Source organism: Alternaria postmessia (genome assembly GCF_024291825.1).
Source record: "Alternaria postmessia strain BMP 2775 chromosome Unknown scaffold_16, whole genome shotgun sequence".
Taxonomy (NCBI): domain Eukaryota; kingdom Fungi; phylum Ascomycota; class Dothideomycetes; order Pleosporales; family Pleosporaceae; genus Alternaria; species Alternaria postmessia.
The window spans coordinates 201677-222758 of record NW_026260089.1 but is presented as its reverse complement, the minus strand read 5'-3'; the positions used below and the strand labels follow the sequence as shown (position 1 = coordinate 222758).

At 50.1% G+C, this 21082-nt stretch overlaps 8 protein-coding genes across 8 annotated transcripts; 3 read left to right on the top strand and 5 right to left on the bottom strand.

The window, feature by feature from the left end:
• Positions 1 to 2095: 2095 nt before the first annotated feature.
• J4E82_003668 (uncharacterized protein) lies at positions 2096 to 3769 on the top strand (the record flags this gene model as incomplete). The annotated part of the gene is made up of 2 exons (XM_051729952.1): positions 2096 to 2689; positions 2741 to 3769. 2 exons carry the CDS (start codon positions 2096 to 2098, stop codon positions 3767 to 3769), a joined length of 1623 nt encoding a protein of 540 aa, XP_051590276.1.
• Positions 3770 to 3876: 107 nt separating this feature from the next.
• On the bottom strand, positions 3877 to 5127 carry J4E82_003667 (uncharacterized protein; the record flags this gene model as incomplete). Its single annotated transcript, XM_051729951.1, has 4 exons — positions 3877 to 4697; positions 4750 to 4847; positions 4904 to 5041; positions 5105 to 5127. 4 exons carry the CDS (start codon positions 5125 to 5127, stop codon positions 3877 to 3879), a joined length of 1080 nt encoding a protein of 359 aa, XP_051590275.1.
• A 452-nt stretch (positions 5128 to 5579) lies between these two features.
• Positions 5580 to 6093, bottom strand: J4E82_003666 (uncharacterized protein; the record flags this gene model as incomplete). Its single annotated transcript, XM_051729950.1, has 3 exons — positions 5580 to 5675; positions 5730 to 5885; positions 5938 to 6093. 3 exons carry the CDS (start codon positions 6091 to 6093, stop codon positions 5580 to 5582), a joined length of 408 nt encoding a protein of 135 aa, XP_051590274.1.
• A 754-nt stretch (positions 6094 to 6847) lies between these two features.
• On the top strand, positions 6848 to 8629 carry J4E82_003665 (uncharacterized protein; the record flags this gene model as incomplete). The annotated part of the gene is made up of 4 exons (XM_051729949.1): positions 6848 to 7435; positions 7500 to 8144; positions 8196 to 8322; positions 8385 to 8629. The coding sequence occupies 4 exons, from the start codon at positions 6848 to 6850 to the stop codon at positions 8627 to 8629; spliced, it is 1605 nt and encodes a 534-aa protein (XP_051590273.1).
• A 119-nt stretch (positions 8630 to 8748) lies between these two features.
• J4E82_003664 (uncharacterized protein) lies at positions 8749 to 11578 on the bottom strand (the record flags this gene model as incomplete). Its single annotated transcript, XM_051729948.1, has 6 exons — positions 8749 to 8874; positions 8934 to 9001; positions 9424 to 9902; positions 9952 to 10025; positions 10083 to 11091; positions 11142 to 11578. 6 exons carry the CDS (start codon positions 11576 to 11578, stop codon positions 8749 to 8751), a joined length of 2193 nt encoding a protein of 730 aa, XP_051590272.1.
• A 2772-nt stretch (positions 11579 to 14350) lies between these two features.
• On the bottom strand, positions 14351 to 14878 carry J4E82_003663 (uncharacterized protein; the record flags this gene model as incomplete). The annotated part of the gene is made up of 2 exons (XM_051729947.1): positions 14351 to 14661; positions 14725 to 14878. The coding sequence occupies 2 exons, from the start codon at positions 14876 to 14878 to the stop codon at positions 14351 to 14353; spliced, it is 465 nt and encodes a 154-aa protein (XP_051590271.1).
• Positions 14879 to 17257: 2379 nt separating this feature from the next.
• Positions 17258 to 18142, bottom strand: J4E82_003662 (uncharacterized protein; the record flags this gene model as incomplete). The annotated part of the gene is made up of 1 exon (XM_051729946.1): positions 17258 to 18142. One exon carries the CDS (start codon positions 18140 to 18142, stop codon positions 17258 to 17260), a length of 885 nt encoding a protein of 294 aa, XP_051590270.1.
• A 619-nt stretch (positions 18143 to 18761) lies between these two features.
• On the top strand, positions 18762 to 20851 carry PAA1 (Polyamine N-acetyltransferase 1; the record flags this gene model as incomplete). Its single annotated transcript, XM_051729945.1, has 6 exons — positions 18762 to 18927; positions 18984 to 19135; positions 19183 to 19674; positions 19721 to 19835; positions 19885 to 20029; positions 20080 to 20851. 6 exons carry the CDS (start codon positions 18762 to 18764, stop codon positions 20849 to 20851), a joined length of 1842 nt encoding a protein of 613 aa, XP_051590269.1.
• Between the last annotated feature and the right edge of the window lie 231 nt (positions 20852 to 21082).

Here is a 21082-nt window from a genome sequence, read left to right as displayed (position 1 = left end):
AGATCGTCGTCCCCGACGTCATGATGGACACTGCGAACGTGGCTCGCAAGCTCAGGGCGATCCAGAAGAGTGCAAATGAATTAGTTTGATACGTAAATTATCCACCCGGTCTGAAAGTGTTCGTAGAGGGTTTCTGTTGCGATTTCATTGAGCTTGCGCGAAGCCAAGCAGATCTTGAAGAGTCATCATAATGTGACTTCTTACGTCAAGATAGCGACCTGTTTCGAATGTAGATGTTACTTAGGCTTAGCATTTCGTGCATTCGAAGTCAAATTGAGCTTCAGTCGAGGTTTGCGTCTCGGAGTTCAAGGCTTAAGATGGTAGTGTAGATCTGATTTGTGGTCGAGCATTTGAATAGGACTGTTGAAAGTCAAGCATTCGTTTTGGCCCGGCAGGTAGACGGTCCCATTCTGCGCATGGTCTGCTCTTACGTGTACCAAACTAATTTATACTGGATGCAGTAAGCAAACCAGAAAACGACAAAGCGTATGTGCTTTCACAATCCACTGATGGTACAGATCAACCCTCTACGATGTACGATAGCAAGAGACAAAGACTCGGCGATGGGTTCATCACCAGTAGTAGAAGTGTTCTTATTCAAGCCAGAATAAAAAGCTCCTCGGATAGCAATGTGCTCGAGTAGATAATGAGTGGGTTGACTCTAACTGAGTCTCGACTCCTCGCATATGCGCGTGGATGGATCAAAACGATACCAGTTCTGGAGAACTCTCAGGTATTATGATGTTGTTTATAGAGAGAGGACCACCATAATACCTAGGTAACTTGAGAATCTGGTCTCGAGCACATGTACAGCCATCTTTGCTAGAGCATGGTTTAGCATGGGAAACCTCGAGTTGTACGCATACGTGCTGATACCTGCCCCTGTAAGTAGACAACTGATCTGAGAATATCGTGTCAACATAGGCCAGTCCGTCTTATCGTGTCGTAGAACAAGGCCAGAGGAACTGACGTGTCTGATATACACATCGAGCAGGATGTCGGCGCGGCTTGACCGTGCAAGGACACTGAGTAGATAGCATCTGGCCCGATCATAGCTTATCGTACAAGCGGAAGAGTTAGAGAATTGTTGCGAGAAATAAGAGAGGACGAGTTCCATAGTAAATATGCATTGTAGGTGTGGGAGGTTGGGAATGCAGACGCGGGTCGCGACGCGATTTGGCATTCGAGTGGACGGCAACAGCCAAGCAAGTGGCTTGAGGTCAAAGACAGCACGTGCACGTCGGAAGTTCTTGCTGTCGCTCCTGAGGTCCACTCAAACACCATCGCCATAAGTCTTACATCTGAAGCCATCGTCGTACAAGCATGTTGCTGCAGCCACGTCTACCATCTCATAATTCGCCAGAACTTGGCAAGAGGATCCTTTCCCCCGCGCATTGCCTGTTCCTACAATGTTCTCAGATTTATGACCTAGCCAGGTAGCAGATTTACAGCAAACAGGCTGCAAGTGGCTTGCGACAGCTCTTCGACGGACCCTCCCTGCAGCATGTCTCGAGCTGGTGGGGCGTGTTCGATCCGTACGATCCTGATAGTCTGAGGTTGAGAAGCAATTGTTACAATAGTGGGATGTAGCATCCTTTCCTGTTCTTACGTTTGGCACTGATAAGGTCTTGGAGGACGAGCCGACGTACTACCGACGTCTGGGTTAGTGCTTGCCGAACAGGATGTAGGCAATGTGTCAATAAGACCTTATCAATCCAGAGCCGCTTGATGCGCCATCTCGAGCTAACGGAAAAGATCCGACGGATAACCCATGCAACGAGTGTGCGCCGACGGGAATTCGCTGCAAGCCGTGTAATAGCGAGTTGGGGAGTTGATAGCCGTAAAGTTAGGTGAGGCAACAATAGCGGGGCAATTGCCGATGCCGGGCAGTACTCCAACGGCTATCTAAGAACATCGGTATATTGGTATTATGTCGGCATTACATGAACAAGATCTCATCAAGAAAACGTACTGCATACACTTAGTCTTTGAAAGCTTTCTCCAAGTTTCGAAGGTACGTCGCAAGATTGAGTGTAAGCTGTATGAATGTGCCACATATTAACAGATTGACAGGAACAAAAACACATCTAAAGCGATGTCTAGACCTGAAGTGCGAATCCCTCAAGGTACTGTTGTAGGCACCACCTTACGCGGCGACTACCCTCGTGCGGTTGAAGCCTTCAAGGGCGTTCCTTATGCATTACCACCAACAGGTGAACGCCGCTTCCGACCACCAGAGAAAGTGGCACCAAGTCAGGAGACTATCGATGCCTCAAACTTCGGTCCAAGAGCGCCAGCACAGCAGTTCATCGTGCTTGGACCGACGCTCGAGGAGAGTGAAGACTGCCTTACTGTTAACATCTTCCGACAAGCTGAACACAATGGATCAAACGCCCTGCCAGTGGCAGTGTATCTTCATGGAGGGGCTTTCAATCGGGGAAATGCCGCAATGCATGACACTGCATCCATGGTGGGATGGTCTGAACTTCCGTTTGTTGCAGTGTCATTCGGCTATCGTATAGGAGCCCTAGGCTTTCTACCATCAAAGCTGAGCGCCGCAGAAGGCGCGCTCAACTTAGGTCTGAAGGATCAGATGTGCTTGCTGGATTGGGTTGAAGAGAACATCCAGCACTTTGGGGGTGATAGGAACAACGTAACGCTCATAGGACTTTCAGCCGGCGCACATTCTGTGAGTACAAGCCTGTGTTCTTTCTGATCAGCCTGACTGACATTTCTCGAGATAGGACACCACCTCTTGAATTACCAAGAGGGCAAAAAGCCTAAGTTTCACCGTGTTGTCATAGAATCTGGAGCTCCAACGTCCCGCGCCGTCCGTAAGCCAGACGCAGAAATCCACGAGATGCAATTTGCCGACTTCTTGAAGGAAGTTGAATGTCCATCATCACTACCCGAGTCAGAGATATTTACCTACCTCCGTAAACTTCCGACTTCCGCAATCGCTAAAGCCCAAACTAAGGTCTTCCAAAAGTATAACCCCAGTCTACGTTGGGCGTTCCAGCCAGTGATTGATAACGAAATCATTCGCCGCCGTCCAATTGACGCCTGGCGAACAGGGAAATGGCACAAAATGCCAATCATGACCGGATTTCAAGGCAACGAAGGCTCACTGTATGTGAACAAAAACATGTCGACCTCTGCAGATTTTCTGGGTTTCTGGAAGACATTGCTGCCGCAGATGAGCGAAGATGATATTCAAACGATAAACCGTTTGTATCCTGATCCGACAGAGGTACCCGAATCCATCTATAAAGAGACACGACTCGAGCACGGTGTTGGCCCAATGTATAAGCGTATCGAAGCGGCTTATGCACACTATGCATACGTGGCCCCAGTCCGTCAAACGGCTTTCTATGCTAGCCAGGATACCCCCGTATATCTATACCACTGGGCAATGAAGCGGGATATCGTCTATGGAGCTCGTCACGCAGACAACATGTTCTATGAAGTAAGAGATCCTTCATTCATCGCGAAGTCTAAGAGCCAGGACGAGTTGTCGGGTACTCTGCATGCCTACGTCACTAGCTTCGTTTGTACCGGCACCCCAAATGCGCTTGGCGGCTCGTATGCCAACAGAACGGAATGGAAGCCTTACAATAGATCAGATCCGAAGGTGATGATCTTTGGAAGAGACAATACGGAGTTGATTGGTGGAGAGACTATCGGCGAGCCGGCTATCATGGTTAGTGACACTTATGCGAAAGAGGAAAGTGATTTTTGGTGGTCCAAGGTTGAGCTGTCTCAGCAGTAGTTCTCTAAGTGTACCAGGGGTTCACACATGTGTATCGAGAGCCCTCCATGTTCTATTCTGGACATCGAGTTGAACCATTCATATTCTTCTTCCACTGTTACTCACATTCATAGTTTAGCTTGCGGCACGATCTCGTTAACCAGAGCAACAACCTTCTCAGCGCATCCGTACGACCCCTGATAGCCCCACCCAGCGTGTCCATAATTGTGTATGACCCAGATTCCATCCATTTTCTCCCTCTCGATTCTGACGCCAGATTCCCTTCCAGGTCTTAACCCAACGCCATGTCTAATAACATCAAGATGTTCCGGCCCTTGGCCATCTGTCAGCTCAGGGGACATACTCACAGCTCTCTTCATGATGCGACTGGCGGTGTTGAGATCCGGTTGGCTCTCCCAGTTTCCATTCTGCATCGTGCCTCCTAGGATTGTTCCTCCACCAACAGCTCGTGTCATCATATAACATGCCTGATCGTCGCCGTCATCCGTTCCAGAAACGCATATCATCGCTGGGGCCACGTTTCTCACTACGACCACTTGCCCGCGGATGGGGTAACAACTTTTATCCTCGACACCTCCTAGCTTGGCAGATGATAGTCCTGTCGCATTGACAACGATATCGGGACTGAAACCATCAACACCAATGGATCGTAATTCAGATACATGTGTTAAAACTTTTCGATGAAACACCACTCCGTTTGCGCGACATTGGCCCACTAGCCATGGGAGATAAAGCGCCGGGTTGATGCATACAGAGCCGAATTCACAGCCTGATGCCATTCCTGATGGCATCTCGGAGATAGGGAGATCTCGGTAGTCGTCCACCAGTTCGCGCCACCAGGGGTTCTCAGCAAACACGTTGCTAAAAGTTGTGCCGCCACTACTTCTTAGCTTATCCATGTCTTTTCGTCGGCGATAGATTCGACATTCTAATTTGTTAGCCATGGACCGTGATATGTAACGGTAGAAGAGATTACTGACTCTGAAGATGGATGCCTGCTTCTGGTACATCTGTCGCTAACCGCTTGAGTTGGGGCCATGTTTTGCGTTCATATTGACTATCTGATGATGAGGACATCCTTCCCGCTATGCGTCAGCTGATTTTGTAGCTTGTAGCTTTTGTGTGCAAGCTTACGGCATGAAGTTTGCGCCAGCCCATGGTGATGCATATTCAATGTCGTGGTCGCCTGGCATATGCTTTGCTACAACAGCGATCTTATTGCTTTGATCCTTGGATAGGAGATACGCTGATGTCAGCCCGGAGACTCCTGCTCTTCACCACAAGATGTGTTAGCTGTAGAAAGACGACGTCTGCTGCACGATGGAACGAGCTTACCCAATAACGATGATATTAGGCATTGTGTAGCTGTCGTTGTACAAACGTCACGTAGGTGCGCCAACGATTACCGGGACTTGTTTGCAAGGTTCAATGAACGACGGGCTATTGTCTCGAGGTGCACAAGCGGTTATTGGCCTCGCTAAGCCTTAAGTAGTCGACGGGTCAAAGGTGCATGTTCGACGCCAAGCCCGCACCGCAAGTTCTCCGCCGGATAACCCAAAGCTTCCGGTATCCACGATCGGGTCCTACCATTCGCGAGGCTCATGAATGCTGACCTTCGTTAACTGTATTGCGCAGGCCTGAATTAAGTGATTTCTTGGAGGATTCATGCTTCCAGTTCGTTATCGATAAGATTGCGTCACTCAATCAGGCAAGGCGTCGGCCGCACCCTCCCAGCTCCTGCACGTTCCCAACAGCTACATCTTCCGAACCATCACGACCAAAGAGAACCGCACCTACACCCCGGTCACGCTTACAGTCTCGCAATTGGCATCTCCAAAACTGCGACACAATCCATCTCGACTTTGGCACCGAGAGCCAGCTGCGGAACCGGTATGCACGTCCGGCACTACGATGCAATGTCAAAACGATTACTTGCCACACCGCCACGTAAGTGACCTACCGGTTTCTGATCGAATTTGGAGAAGAACTTATCATATACTTCATTCATGGCCTTGAAGTCGTCCATGGAGGTGATAAAGATGTTAAGTTTGATAACGCTAGCAAGGCTACTACCAGCTGCTTTGAGTATGGTGGACAGGTTTTCAAGTACCCGATGCTGAAGCAATATAATTAGCCGGTGTTGACCTCTTCATGGTACATATATTTACTGTCTCTGCTTGTATACCTCCCGGGATGATCTGCATCGTTTTCCCCTCGAGCGCAAGGCTACCAGAGCAATGAACCATACCGTTGCATACTACCGCCTGTGAAGCGTTGAGTGGGGCGGCTGGCGCGTCTTCCGTGTATATTGTCTTTCTAGACATGGTCAAAACAGTATCGGATGTAGAATTAGGTACCGAAAAGGATATCTGTCATCAAATCAACTATCTGAGAAGGATTGCAGCAGGTAACTATCTAATCTTGGTGACATATCGCACATTGTACGATTTGCATTGGCTTGAGAGATGCCGTCCTCGGAGCTCTCGTACAATCGATAGATCGGGAAATAGATAGATACAAGGACAGAGATATGCCGACAGCAACAACATCCAGCCGAAGTATTACCGAGACGCTAAAGGAAGGCTAACGGCGGCTAGCGCTCACTAAAAGTTCTGACCCTGGATATCACAAGACACTAATTGTATCTCCCATCTGCAAGTATGTGGCGTTCTTATCACTACCGACGTCGCATCGCTACAGTTGCTGTAACGTTCTCATACTGTTGCATACTACTAATGTTGACCGGGGCAGCGACCCACAACTTCGATTCCTAACCCAGGGTGCGGGTTTCCAGCTTGTACGGAAGCACTGCTCCGCCTGATAACAAGATAGGAATAAAGTATGGAAGCTTCTTCCGAGCAACATGATTGGATAGTCGATACCTGTCATCGAATGTCCTCTTATCGAGACCCGCATAGGTTCTGCCCATGCGCAATCGGAATCCCATAGCGCGGGGTACGTCGTCAGACAAAGCGGCTTTCAAAGTTGGGGTAAAGTCTATGGGCAAGATTAAGTATATGTATGGTCGAGCCTCAGAGATATTGGGAGTGCGTCGCCAGTCCATGTTCGTTCTTCACCATGCAACCTGAACTGAACGCCCTCAAGGGCGACGACAAAGCAGTGGCCATGTCGAAAGACTTAGAGATCCAGCTGGACAATATGGATGGCAACTCTCTCAAGAAGGAAGAAAGCGCCATGGTGGGCGAAGTCGAAGACCTGGACGAAGCGAACCTATTTCTGCGGCAACACAATATCACTCCCCAGTACATTGCCGAGCTCCTCGAAGACCAAAATGCGAACAAGAAGGTCTCCAGGAAAGTCGATTTGCTATTGCTACCACTGCTATGCGGAACGTATTTCCTCCAATACATCGACAAGCAAGCGATCAGCTACTCTGCCGTATTCGATCTTTTCGAAACCACTGGTATCACCGGCGATCAGTATTCCTGGCTGGCATCAATCTTCTACTTCGCCTACTTGTTCGCAGAATGGCCATCAGCATACCTTGCGCAGCACTTCCCGACTGGTCGAGTCGTGTCAATTTACTGCTTCTGTTGGGGCTCAGTTATGTTACTTACAGCCGCTACGCACAACTTTGCGGGCTTTGCTGCCATGCGATTCCTCCTTGGTGTCTTCGAGAGTGTCGTCACCCCGGCTTTCATGATGGTAGGTCTTGATTACATAGCAGACATATGACACATACACTGACTTTACACCTTCGCCTTTGCAGATGGTTGGAATGTGGTACGTCGGGAAGCAGCAGCCTGCAAGAGCAGGTATGTTCTACTGCTTTAATGGCATCGGTAGCGCCGTTGGTGGTATACTCTTCTACGGCTGTGGATACGCAAAGACCTTCGTCGTCTGGAAGATCATATACATTATATGTGGAGGTATGACCGTTCTTTGGTCCATACTTCTCTTCTTCAGACTGCCGAACAACATCATGACAGCCAAAAGCTTTACTACAGAAGAGAAAGCTCTTTTGATCGCCCGTGCCGCCAGCAACCGTACTGGAGTTTACAACAGAAAGATCAAACTACCGCAGGTCTTGGAGGCCCTGATTGACCCTCAGATCTGGATACTCTTCTTCTTCGTCTTATGCAATGAAATGATCAACGGCGGTAATGCAAACTTCGGCAAACTCATCGTCAAGGACGTAGCAGGAGGTGATCCACTCAAAACGACGCTATACGGGATTCCACAGGGCTTCGCCCAGGTGTTCTGGGTTTTCACAGGTCCTTTCCTCGCTTCACGACTTCCCAACGCGCGCACCTTCATCATGGCTCTTTACCTTTGTCCCACAATAATAGGCACGTGTTTAATATGGCAGCTACCGCGCTCCAACACGGCTGGATGCTTGGCGGGATATTACTTGGTATGTCGTGAACACGCAGCAGCCTTTCTAATCAGTAGCTAACGGAAGTAGACCGGTTCGTTTGTTGGCTCTCTAGTCATTGCTCTGCAGCTACCTGCATCAAATGTAGGTGGATACACAAAGCGAACCACAAGCACAGCCTTCGTCTTTCTGGGATACTGTGTTGGTAACATTATTGGTAAGCTCTCCTGCATTTCTGGCCCATCTCAAGACCATCATTACTAAGACCAACCACTTTAGGCCCTCAGGCCTTCTTGGCTGAAGAAGCTCCCAAATACGAGACAGGCGTGAAGATGTTTCTGGGATGCGCTGTCTCTCAGGTCGTGCTAGCACTTTGCTTACGAGCCTTACTCGCACGGAGGAACGCTCAACGCGACCGCGAAGAAGCTGAGGGTTCGCATAGCCAAGACGATGATCTAAACGACGCGGATGCCATCGAGGATACTACAGACTTCCACAACAGGAAGTTCCGATATGCCATATAAGCTTGATATGGATATTGTATAAGCCGTCACTCTACCTTTCATCGTTAGCACTTTGCCTTTCTCCTCGAGATCATTTCTAATGATGAAACAACGGGAATTTTACCTACCCCTCCTTAGTCTTACTTCTCTATCCCGGAAGACATCGCAGTGCTTCCCTCCCTCGCCTTCATCTCCTCTTTCTGCCTCTCCTTGACTTTCTTCGGCTTCTTTGCGCTAACCGGCCCGTCGGCACTTCTATCTTTCCACTACCCACGACTCCAGATCAGCCATCTTTCCTTCTCTCAAATCATTTGCAAAAACTCACCATACCGCCATATCGGTAATATGGGTATTCCTCTTGCATGCCCTTTGCATCTTCAACGCCACCAGAAACTGATTTCCAGCATGTTCCAGGGCAGACGAAATGCCATTTCTGCGACTCGTCGATCTGACAGCGCACAAGGACGTCACGGGGTTTTGAACAGAGAGTGCAGGACTTTGTCATATTCGAGAGATGCAATCGAGACAGATGATGATGGATTGAGCATCGGGGATGATTCAACAACTAGTTGTGAGCGAGGAAAAGTGATGACATCATGGCTTCTATTCTCCGTCCTCCGTCTTCTGCGCCAGCACAGACCCATGATCAACTGGCTTCCATATCTCTTCATACCTTTCCACCCAATGTTCTCTCCATCCTTCTTCTAAAAGCCATTCCGCCTTTTCTTCTCGCACCACGTCTTCAATGCGCAATCCGTTCCTCGCAAGCGCACTGCACCATCCATCCCATGCGCCACAGCGTTTAGCGTACATACTCGGCGTCAGACCATCATGATCGCGATGGTGTACATCGATACCCGCTCTTATCAGCGCGTTGGCGATTTCTTCGATAGCCATTGGGTCTCCTGGACTGCCTTCATGATCGATAACGCAATAACAACGCTGGATTCTGTTGCGGCCAAGACTACCCATCGTGTTGATGTATGCAGCATCAATTTCGAAGAGTGGTGCAATGATACCTGCTACAGAAGGCCAGTCCCACGGGTCATCATTGAGAATCACTGATTCCGATATGAGACCCTCTTGCTGCAATCTTTGTATCTGTTCACCCAATAGAGAACGCGATCTGCCTTTATAGTAGTCCCAAAGCAGCATATTCATTGTTGTCTCGAAAAGAAACGAGGACGACTCGTAGACCTGAGGAATGATGTGATCAACGGTTCTCTCGAATGCGACTCGATCATGATCGACTATCGAGCGCATGAAGAGACCTGCGACTAGGCTAACATCGTGGCTTTTTTACGTTAGGAAAAGGTTGTTACAGGATGGTAGAGACGACTCACTTCAGGTTTGATACGCCGATACCTTGACTTGCCAAGTAATCGAACAGGTCTATCCGTGTGTGCTCTGCAGCATACTACGCATTGTGGGTTAGCGTTGAGTCATTCCATCAGAATATTTGGGTACAATTTACATAGAGACATAGATTTCTTCCTTCTCGGTTGATCTCATACGGAGAAATCACGCCTTGTCGTAGTGCATCATCAATCTCGTGAGCACTAGCAGATGCGAAAAGCTGGTTGTAGTGGGTTTCGGACTCAGCCAAGGTAAAGACACTGAGTTGGGCGCAGAGCCTTGGATTCGATGGACCGGAAGCGTTGCGAAGAAAGTGGGCATGAATAGCGTGGAGTGACCGCCCGATACCGCAAGTGAAAGTGAAGCTAGCCTCCTCATCTGGACGTCGAAGCTTCGATCTGGACGCTCTGCGAGAAGTTTGTAAACGCAGACTGCCGAACGGAGTAGTATGTGTATATGAGGATTTGTGAGCGATAGCTGGTGTGCTGAGGTAGAGGTTCGCGTAATGCGCTTCTTGTGTAGTAGACCTGATTTTGGATTGCCCTATTACACGCCGAGGTGTCGTCAGATGGCGCGATTTGGTCTCTTCAGAGTAATGCCAACGGTCCAGAGAGGTTGCAGTGGACTGCGGGTGCTTTGTCGCTTCCTCCTGCGCTGCTGATGCTATGAGGTTCTCGTACTCGGACTGTAGCCAGGAAATGTAATGTGGTGGAAAGGTGCTGATACCGTCGTTGAACAAATTGGCAAGCGCAACTTCCAAATGGGGTTTGACAATGAGCAGATAAGCCATGATCATGTCGCGACGTTCACCAAAGAAGAAGACATCTCTAGTCGACACGGATCTAGCGCGAGAGATGCGGTACTTCTCGAACTGGGTGACGATGACGTCCTCAAGCTTTGCCGATAGTACGTCTCGGGTCCTTTGATGCTCAATCAGATGCTCTTGGTGAGCAATCGCTATTTCTTTTGAAGCTCGTTTTGTTTCCTGATAATGGCAGACTGCCAGACGCCCCAGAAGCTCTTGTCCTTGTATCAGTGTGGCTTGGTTCCGCTTAGTCGAAGCCAACAACTTTTGAGTTGTGTTGTGCCTCTTTAGAGTCTCCAGATGTTGGTCGTCAGATCTTTGCCTAAATCTACTATGAGCGCAGGTTCATCCGCGACGCGAGGAATCATATACCTGCTTGCGACGTGCAGAGAGTTTGCGAGTAAACTCTTCGCCCGCTCAAGATTGTTGAACATCTTGTTGACTTTACGCTCGTCCAGAACGTACTTCACCCTACTCCAAGTCTTGTTGCTCACACCTCTGAATCTCGCGTTGAGTATCCTCAAATTTTGAAGTTCACGTTGTAAGCTCTTAAGTGCAGATTCGAATAGAGCTGTAATGCGATCCGTGGTATCGGCTGGTTTCCGGCTAGCGAGCGTTTCCAGAATCTGTTTGACGGTCTCAGCGAGGAGTGTGGTTTCCTTGACAGTAGTACATAATCGATCAATCTCTTCTGGAGCGCCAGAAATATCGCGCAGGAAACCATGGACCTCCCGGCCCGTTCGCACGATAACTTCAGCAACGCCAATGATAGCGAATATCCCCGCAGCAAATTCGAGGCCTGCAGACATGATAGGCGATGCGAGTTGTATGAGATGCTGCTCGTTACCGAGTTTTGAGGGTAAAAAGAGACCTGGCTAGATGGCTTTCGGTGTCGCGAACATGTTGCTGCTAATAGGCGTGGCCATTCCGTATCCCGAATGGGGGCGGCTGATGCAGCCCATGCACGTGTGTCCAGGACCTAGCCTATCAGTGATCTTTGGCCCCTGCCAACGGTTCCCGACATCTTGTTACTGCAGTAGCTTGCCACTATTTTGGAAGCAAACCGGGGGCCTTGCTTGCGGGAACAGGGCCAATAAGGAAGGTTGTTGTGCGGTTTCAAGGCACATACCATGGAAATACTAGCTGGCCACCGCGCATTGATAGGAGGCATCCTCTCCTATGGTAATCGGATGTGCCGACTGCCACTTTAATCCTATCATAGCTTGGCCGTGAAGGCCAGGACCAGTGCACATAGCAGGCAAAACAAGGCAAATCTCCACGTCAGCAGCCACCAACGGAGGCTGCTCCTGGCTCGGACAATTCCATATAATATTCTAGAAGACGAGCCGTCTGCATGCAAAGTTCGCTAACACTTGCACGGCTCCAATATATTTAAGCTGTTGGGTTTGGTGAGGCTGACAAGGAAACACTTGATGACATCACAGCTGCAACGGCTCGCTTGTCGATGGTACGCTCCAGCATTGTTGCGTGGGGAGCGCGTTAGAAAGTATAGGCGACCCCGAGAAAGCGAATAAAGCGGTGTGATAGAGGAAATAGTGCGAATGGTAAGGTCGCAGTGACGAAGGTTGCCGCTGGAGCATGGCCGTGTAGCAGACTGCAAAACGCATATTAGTTACTGTATCGACGAAAGTTTACACAACCAATTCTTCGCCCATCCTGGAACCGTGAGTTGTATCGCGCGACTTGCGCGAAAGGCAAGCGTGTAGCTTCTGTCTTGCTTCAGAAGAATCGGGCCACCGCTGCGATTTTCGACCAACCCGATGGAGATGTGCTTGCAATCTTAGGTTGTGGGGCCGTGCACCGCCCCTCACTGGCGTGGATGCCTTTGCCGATTTCCCTTGACCTGTATCTACTGTTCACTCCAAGCCCCATACGTCCTATTTACAGATCTTGTTAGATTACATTCTGATAAATCCGTTGAGGACCAAGCGGCAGAACTGTATTCAAAGGGTGGACTTATTGATACGAGCTCTGCCCTTGCTTCCCTCTCTGCTGAAGGTCGCAATAGACGCAAGCACCAGAGATGGAGGTGTACACTAAAGCTACCAAGACCATGTGAGGCTGGCTAAATAGCGTTAATCTTAAGGTGGTGACTGAAAAAGTGTGCAAGGCTGCTGAAGTTGGTGCTCAATTCGTACAAACCCTAGGCGACTTGTAAGAAATACCCAGGTATCGATAGGTACGGGAACATTGAGGCAAGACGAGAATACGTAAGACATCAGAATCATTAGTAGCATTTACACTAGGTTCACGATTGGGTATCTTGATAACTGCGAAGGTGCGCTTTTTATTTGCCTGAATCATCGAGCACATTCATTCCCTGTCACCATGAAGCAGCCGCTATTCTCCTGTTGCTAGGCGCGAGTGCAGATCTCGCGCGGGTTACTAGTATTCACACCACCAAAAACGTACTGGAAATCTGCAAAGACCCCGGTTCCCACCGCTTCGAGATATCTAACTGTCCTTCTTGTTGCAGATTTAATGCATCCACAGACACTGCTGACAGTAGATATGTCACCACGATGAGTATCGTGTCCACAATTGAGACAGATACCACCCTGATCATCAGAGTTTCACTGGTCAGCAAGATATCGACGACTAATGCAACAACTCCTGGCTGTGTATCCGTCTATTTCGCAATGTATAACTTCATGAGAAGGAGCAAAACAAGCGAAGATCAGGACAAGTGGACAAAGACTTTATCAGATGTAGACCTAAAGGACATACCGCCAATCTTTACCGTGGAGACATCGTTACCGTGGTTTCAACTAGGACCAATACAACCACTGCTACTACAACAACCAATACTAGTACCATCATTAGTATGGCGACAATGACATATGTTCTCATCCCTCTCGATGAAACCGCTACCAGATTCTTCACGTCTTGGATGTGAATGTGGGAATGGAGTTCTCAAAAGTACATCTCGACTGTCTACTCAACCACCACCATCACCATCGGAATCCCTGGCTCAGCCTACTAGACAGCATACGTTCCAAATAGCATCATATCCACAGCGAACGGCGTAAGGATTAGTAATGGCTATTTGAGATTGGGAGTAGGTCACAAGGTTGTCAGTGCGGCGAAAAGTCCCTACGATGGCTGCATCGCCTGCGTTACAGGAACTGACTGTGGCCTTGCGCTCTTCCTCTCAAATAAGTGCTTGCGGACGATTTTCGAAGATGAGAGAATATTCAGTCAAGGCAACGGGAAGAGCACTTTATTTACAGTTCCGAACAACGACCCTATTGCTGCATTGAATGGGTAATGTGAAAAGACTACACTTTAGTAAGTCAGGCTATTGGCTTAACGTGCTCATGTATCCGGTTTGACTTCTACTGTTCATCTATGATTAGAAGTTGAACGCATCATAACACCGCATCATTGCATTCAATTTAACCATTTCATCACCAGAAAACGGGAGGTTGGTGCTACAGCCGTATATTGAATGGACTCCAACGACAACTACATATATGTTGACTCATATCTTCATTCCTCCTTTCTCCGTCCAAGCTTCATGTTTACATGCCTCGGCTGACTTCATCCATCATCTCGTTGTACTACTCGTCGCAGCCACAGTCGGAAGGAGTAGGAGCTGGCGCAGTGCTAGACTCACAGGAGCTGGAAGCGGGTGGGGCTGGAGGGGCTGGAGGGGCTGGAGGACCAGCAGTAGGAGTGGGACCACCACCACCTGTGGCAGTAGCAGTGACAGTAGCGGTGGGGGCACCGCCACCTGGGGCGCCGGCACCAGGGCTGACATCCTGACACAGAACGTCCTGACCCGCAACGGGAATAACACAGCACTTGGCTTGCTGGCCAGTGGCAGCGCAGCCGCTGATGAAATCGCTAGTGTTGGCAGGAGTGGTGGCAGCTAGTTTGTAGCGTTAGCGCTGATCTTTGTATGCAAGAAAAGACATAGGAGCGGAAGACATACGGACTGCGCAGTTCAAACCAACAGCACCAAGGACATCAGTGGCACAGCACTGGGGGTTGCTGTAAAGCCCAGCAGGGCAAAGAGTGGTGGTTCCAGTGGAAGCAAAAGGAGCGGCAGCGACGCCGGCAGCGAAGGCGAGGATGGAGTAATGCATATTTATTGCTGAAGATTTCTTCTTGACTGGTAGACAATGAAGGGCTGGTGGAAGCGAAGGTAGAATGCTGAGATGCTGCTTGATGTTGATGGTAGTCATTTTGAAGTCCATCCTTTGCCTTCTTTTATACTTTGCTCTCCGACATACTTCATCGTCGCTTGGCGGTCTACTAGTGCCGTGGAGTCTCTCTTTCCGTTTTCCCGTATCCTATATTGCGGTTGTTTTCGTCCCTAGTTCATCGAACGTGGTATGTACATCGTTTGGACGCAGCATGACGCTGTACGACAACCCGAGTCCCATCTCGGCTCGTCGCAATCCAGAACCATCTGCGGAGTAATAAGAAAACACTGATCTCATCCAATACCATTGGTGAGAAATTTCATTCCTGAATAAATTCGATAAAGGTTGTTTACCCAGTGGCCCATGTAGGTATGCGATTCCTCGATCTGACCTTGGAATAGCCAGACATTGTTGCATGTGCTGCAAGACGTGCATCTACGCGATGTCCCAGGGGCTTCCCCGCAACTCCAAAGCGAATCGCTCACTGAAGCTACTGAGTACCTTGAGTCAAGATTGATACTCTATAGAAGGCTAACAGTGTGGCTCGCAAGGGACCAATGCATTCGACTGTTCAAGTGTTTGCGTGGATATCGCAAAACCTCCAACAATAACCGAAAGTCCGCATCAATGATTCAATGACTAGTACGTGTACACAACCAAGACTGCAATTCACGTCCTTGGCACATGTGACCCCGTTGGTTGGAAGAGGACTCTGCTTCAAAGCGGTGCGTGATCTCAGTCCTTCCTCATCGCACAGCACTTTTCCACAGGTCGTGTAAGAACACATACAGTATGTATGTCAAACAACTTAGACGTTCCCCAAAATCCAGAAACGCTCTAGAACCTGATCTTAGGGCCTGGCAGTCATCCTGTAAGGTACAATGTGGCTTGCTATCATGGACCGAATGTCAGGCGGTCGTGTGCTTTTGCCTCGTAGATGCCCGAAGATTGTGTCTCGTTACGAGAGACCGTATATAGTGGCCATGTTGCTTCGTCGTCATAGTACTGATATCCGGAAAAGACGGAGGTTAGCCATGGTATGGATATGGACATTTTATTAGCCATATAAATCTGATTGGGCAATGTACATGACCCAGGGCCGGGGCAACTTGCGGTAGTGTTACCAACGTGACGGGGTGTAGCACCGGGTGTATTGCAGATAGGCGATTGGTAAGAACGGACAAGATCACCATAGTGAGCATGGAAGGTCGTGGTATCGATAAAACGTCGATGCCGGCAGCGAGGTCGAAATTAAGTTGCGGGGAAAGTAGCCTGCCATCGGGCTAGGTGATTGAACCTTGCTTAGCGCGTCGGCTCCATAGGTAAGCTCCACATCCACCTTAGCCATATCACTAGCGATGGTGGTCCAGTCGATTTCAGTACGTCGCCATTGTCTAAGTTAGACAGATTGCCTCGGCTATACTTGGAGATCTAGAGCTTGAAGAAACCAGATTGCAGGCACTTCACCGTTCAATGCCGCTTAGAACTCGGAATAAAATGCTGCAGGCGCGTCCTTCGCCGCTGCCAGATTCATCGATCGATCGTCATGAGCTCGCTCTACTCCGTAACATGCTAATCAGAGCGCCAACTAGAAGAAGTCCTACCAAGACTCCACTCTGTACTGGCGCAAATAGTGCAGATCGTAAGATTACCAGAGTACCGACGATGACGAAGATGATGGGAAGAATAATAAGTGGGCGGTAAGGCCGTTCCATCTGGGGTTCTCGGCGGCGGAGTATAAGCAGTCCAACTACCGTACTAACGTAGAAGACCCATTCAGCCATACCAACGAACGTCAAGAGTGCCCGAAAACTACCTGTCAGGATATAGACAAGGGTTACGACCAAAGCCAAAGCGTTAGCGTAACTGTTTTCCGCGTTAGTCAGTTGTGGAATGCAATAAGTCAGAAGGGCTTACATGGGAGCGTCGAGGCTGAATGAAGCGGTGGTGTCTGCCTCAGACCTCTGCGTCATTGGCAACCCTCGTTTGCTGAATACTGCCGGAAGATAATGGCGTTGCGATGCAGCCATCGTCAGTCTGCCCACCGCGAAGACATTACTAGTGATGGACCCTGCGCAGGAGATGGCAACAAGAATAGTAACTAGAATACCAGCAGGTCTCCCTAAGAGGGATGAAGCAGCAGCGACTGCCACTGCGTTGTTGCTGCTTAGCTTGTCCCAAGGTACAAGGATGTAGTAAGCCACGTTCACAAGTTCAAATGAACTGAGTACCACGATCATCGCAGCTTTGATCGCTTTTGGAAGAGCACGACCTGGGTCGCGGATTTCACTCGCAACGATGTTGGCCTGGACAACGCTATCAGCCGGCATTGTTGGAGCACAAGAAGTATGCACTTACATTATCCCATCCGTCATACGCCCAAAGTCCTCCATATATCGCTGCGCAATAGTGACCGTAACGATCCCATGTCCTCATTGACACCCAGTCGATAGTTTGGCCGTCCGATACTGTCGACCTTGTCTGAAACCAATTGCGAGTGTACCAGTCGCTCGGTCCAGATAACGAAGAGTTTGGGTTGATCAGATGTGCCACTACAGCAACGACCCCACCTAAGACTATCAGGGCCACGGTCGACAGCTTGAAGACCGTGAAAGACTCGCTCAGCCGCATTGTGAACCTGGTATTGATGGAGTTGAGCAACACCATGGAGACAAAAGCTATGGCAGCGATGAGTTTGAGCATTTTGGCATCTGGTAAGTCGCCAGTACTGGATGTGACTGATCCTATGGATTCGGCGATGACGATACTTTGGATGGCCATGGATGAAGGCTTCACGCCGAGGATGTACACCCAGGCCATGAGGAAGGCAGCCGTGTCACCGTAGATGTGGCGTAGGTATTCTTGCATACCACCATTCAGTGGAAGCGCTGCACCAAGCTCAGCAAACGATGCTGCTCCTGCCCATGATAGCAGCCCGCCAAGGACCCAAACTAGGAGAGCAGCTCCAGGAGAAGGCACGTTGCTGTCAACCTGCGCTGGTGAAGCGAAGATTCCCGACCCGATTTGAAGTGTAACAAGAACGGCAAATGCATGTCGCGTAGTGAGCTGCTTGGATAGCTGCTGTACCGCGCGTGATGAAGACGAAGAGCGCCGTGCAAGCAGTGGTTCCCGTTCCGACTCGGTTGTGTTCAACTTGGGAGCGTCTTGGCTCCCAGGGCGGCTGGAGCCGTGTATGTCGTCCATTGCACTACACCCGCGGTTTCCGTCTCGAAGGTATTGAGGCTACACAGTAGTGGATTTTCTTGCTGCTGGGTAGGAACGGTCCTTTTTTGCGACCTTGGCGGGCGGAAGACGCTAGACCATGTCACAAGACATCAAGCACGCGCCATGCGGCTCTCTGCTTACAGGTGAGATCCGATGGGTTAGATGTAGGAGATGACCAAGTGGGCCTTGCACAAATCCGGTTGACGTTACTGAAACTTCTGTAGTCGTCATATCGTGCTTTCCCCAGTTGATGTGGCGTCTGCACTAGCCTCAGGTGTGGCGCAGCAAGAGAGCACAATATGGAGAACCGAGCATGACAACGACAGATATGACAGATGATAGACCGAATATCGTTCAGAGCACTCAAGGGTAAATTTCTTCCAAGCACTGTTCCCCATCTCTTCTGCAATACCCCCATCCTGCGAGCGTGGCGCGTCGGTGGTGCCTGCCTGTGGCTCGAAAAGCTCGGACTGGCCCTTCAGCGCCCTGACACCCCTCTTCGCTTCCTCACCAACTGCCCAGGTACGTCAACACCACGCCCGCGTTTTAAGCTCCCTACCGCGCACTCATAGACTTAACTCCCCCCAGACCCTGAACCATGGACGCGAATCAAAATGACGAGCTTTACCCCATCGCCGTGCTCATCGACGAGCTCAAGCACGACGACGTTATCCTCCGCCTGAACGCCATCCACCGACTAAACACAATTGCCCTCGCCCTAGGCGCCGAGCGGACACGAGAGGAACTCATACCGTTTCTAGATGGTGAGCGGCTGCCCGGTCGACATGCCCAGTCTAGACTAGCTAACGGATGTATTCAGAGTCGGTTGAGGACGAGGACGAGGTTCTCACAGCATTGAGCGAGGAACTTGGCAAGTTTGTCGAGTACGTCGGCGGCCCAGAGCATGCACACGTGCTTCTGTCGCCTCTCGAGAACCTTGCAGCAATAGAAGAGCCCCTTGTCCGGGAAAAGGTGTGCGCTGCAATCGCCTAGATCTGGCTGCCAGCTAACACGTGCAGGCTGTCGAATCGCTCAACAAGATCTGCGAAGAGCTGTCGCAGCAGCAGATTGAAGAAAACTTCATACCCCTCGTCTTGCGCCTATCTAAAGCCGACTGGTTCACCTCAAAGATCTCCGCGACGGGACTCTATCAGACCCCCTACACTCGCGCTACACCCCCTTCACAAGAAGCCCTCAGGCAGCACTACGGCCAGCTAGTGCACGATGATACCCCCATGGTACGGAGACAGGCGGCAAACAACCTCGCCAAGTTCATCAAGGCCATGCCGCCGTCCATTGTCATCGAAGAGATGATTCCCCTCTTCCAGCACCTCGCCGCAGACGACCAGGACAGTGTCCGACTCCTGACTGTCGACATCCTCATCGCGATCGCCGAAGCGGTACCCAAGGAGCAACAGTCGAGCCATGGTGTTCTCCTGACTGCGCTGCGGAGTCTGTTCGAGGACAAGAGCTGGAGGGTGCGGTATATGGTAGCAGACCGATTTGAGAAGGTGCGTTCGGCTGGTAGCGAAAGGAAGCATGCGCTAATGGAATTAGATTGCGAAAGCCGTCGACGAGGAAGTTGTCAACCGCGACCTTGTGCCAGCCTTTGTCAAGCTTCTCAAGGATACAGAGGCCGAGGTACGCAGCGCCATTGCAGGACAAATTCCAGGTATGCCTCTTGGGAGCAGGTGCACGGCACATGAGCTAACCACTACTAGGTTTCTGCGCGCTGTTGGAGCGTGAGACCCTTCTACACGAGGTTATGCCTAGCATAGAGGAGCTGGTCTCCGATCAGTCTCAGCATGTTCGCGCTGCGCTTGGCACCCAGATTAGTGGACTCGCTCCAATCCTTGGAAAGGAAGAGTAAGTTGCGACTACGCGTGACCACGTGCTTTCTTACTAACACTAGTCAGGACCATTTCGCATCTCCTTCCCATGTTCCTGCAGATGCTCAAGGACGAATTCCCCGACGTTCGCCTAAACATCATCTCCAAGCTCGAGTCTGTCAACAACGTCATCGGCATCGAGCTCCTCTCGCAGTCCCTCCTCCCCGCTATCGTCCAACTTGCCGAGGACAAGCAATGGCGCGTACGCCTGGCAATCATCGAATACGTTCCTCTCCTCGCGTCGCAACTCGGTGTGCAGTTCTTCGATGAGAAGCTTAGCAGCCTATGCATGAGCTGGCTCGGCGATACCGTCTTCTCGATCCGTGAGGCGTCGACTCAGAACTTGAAGAAGCTTACGGAGGTCTTCGGTGTAGAGTGGGCCAACGATGCTATCGTTCCCAAGGTCATGGCTATGGGCCAGCACCCCAACTACCTCTACCGAATGACTACATGCTTCGCCGTCTCAACACTGGCGCCTGCACTGAGTCTGGATGTCATTGAACAGTCCATCATCCCCATGATGGACAAGCTGGTCAATGACGATATCCCCAACATCAGATTCAACGTGGCGAAGTCATATGGTCAGCTCATCAACACGCTCAAGCAGCTGCCTGAGCAAGGTACTGTCATCGCTCTCGAGAAGGCTGGTACACCGGGCCAGGGTTGCCAGAAGGCTACAGATGTCATTACCAAGAGCATCCTGCCGAACCTCGAGAAGCTCCAGCAAGACGACGATGTAGATGTACGATACTTTGCGACGACGGCCGCACAAAGTTTCACGGATGCGATGCAGACTTAGAAGATCCAGCTTCGTCCGTGTTCTTGAATGTGCAGAATGACATCATGAATAGCATCAACGATGGTTAATGATATGGAACGGCTGCAAAGAAGGGCATGGCGGTGAGAAAACAGCGTAAGCCGAAAGCCCTGTAGGTGTAGTTCCAAGCTTTGTTTTATGAGAGTTGAGTGGGCTAGTAGTTGGGCTCACTGGCAATAAACCACAAAGATTACCCAGTTAGAATCATTCCTG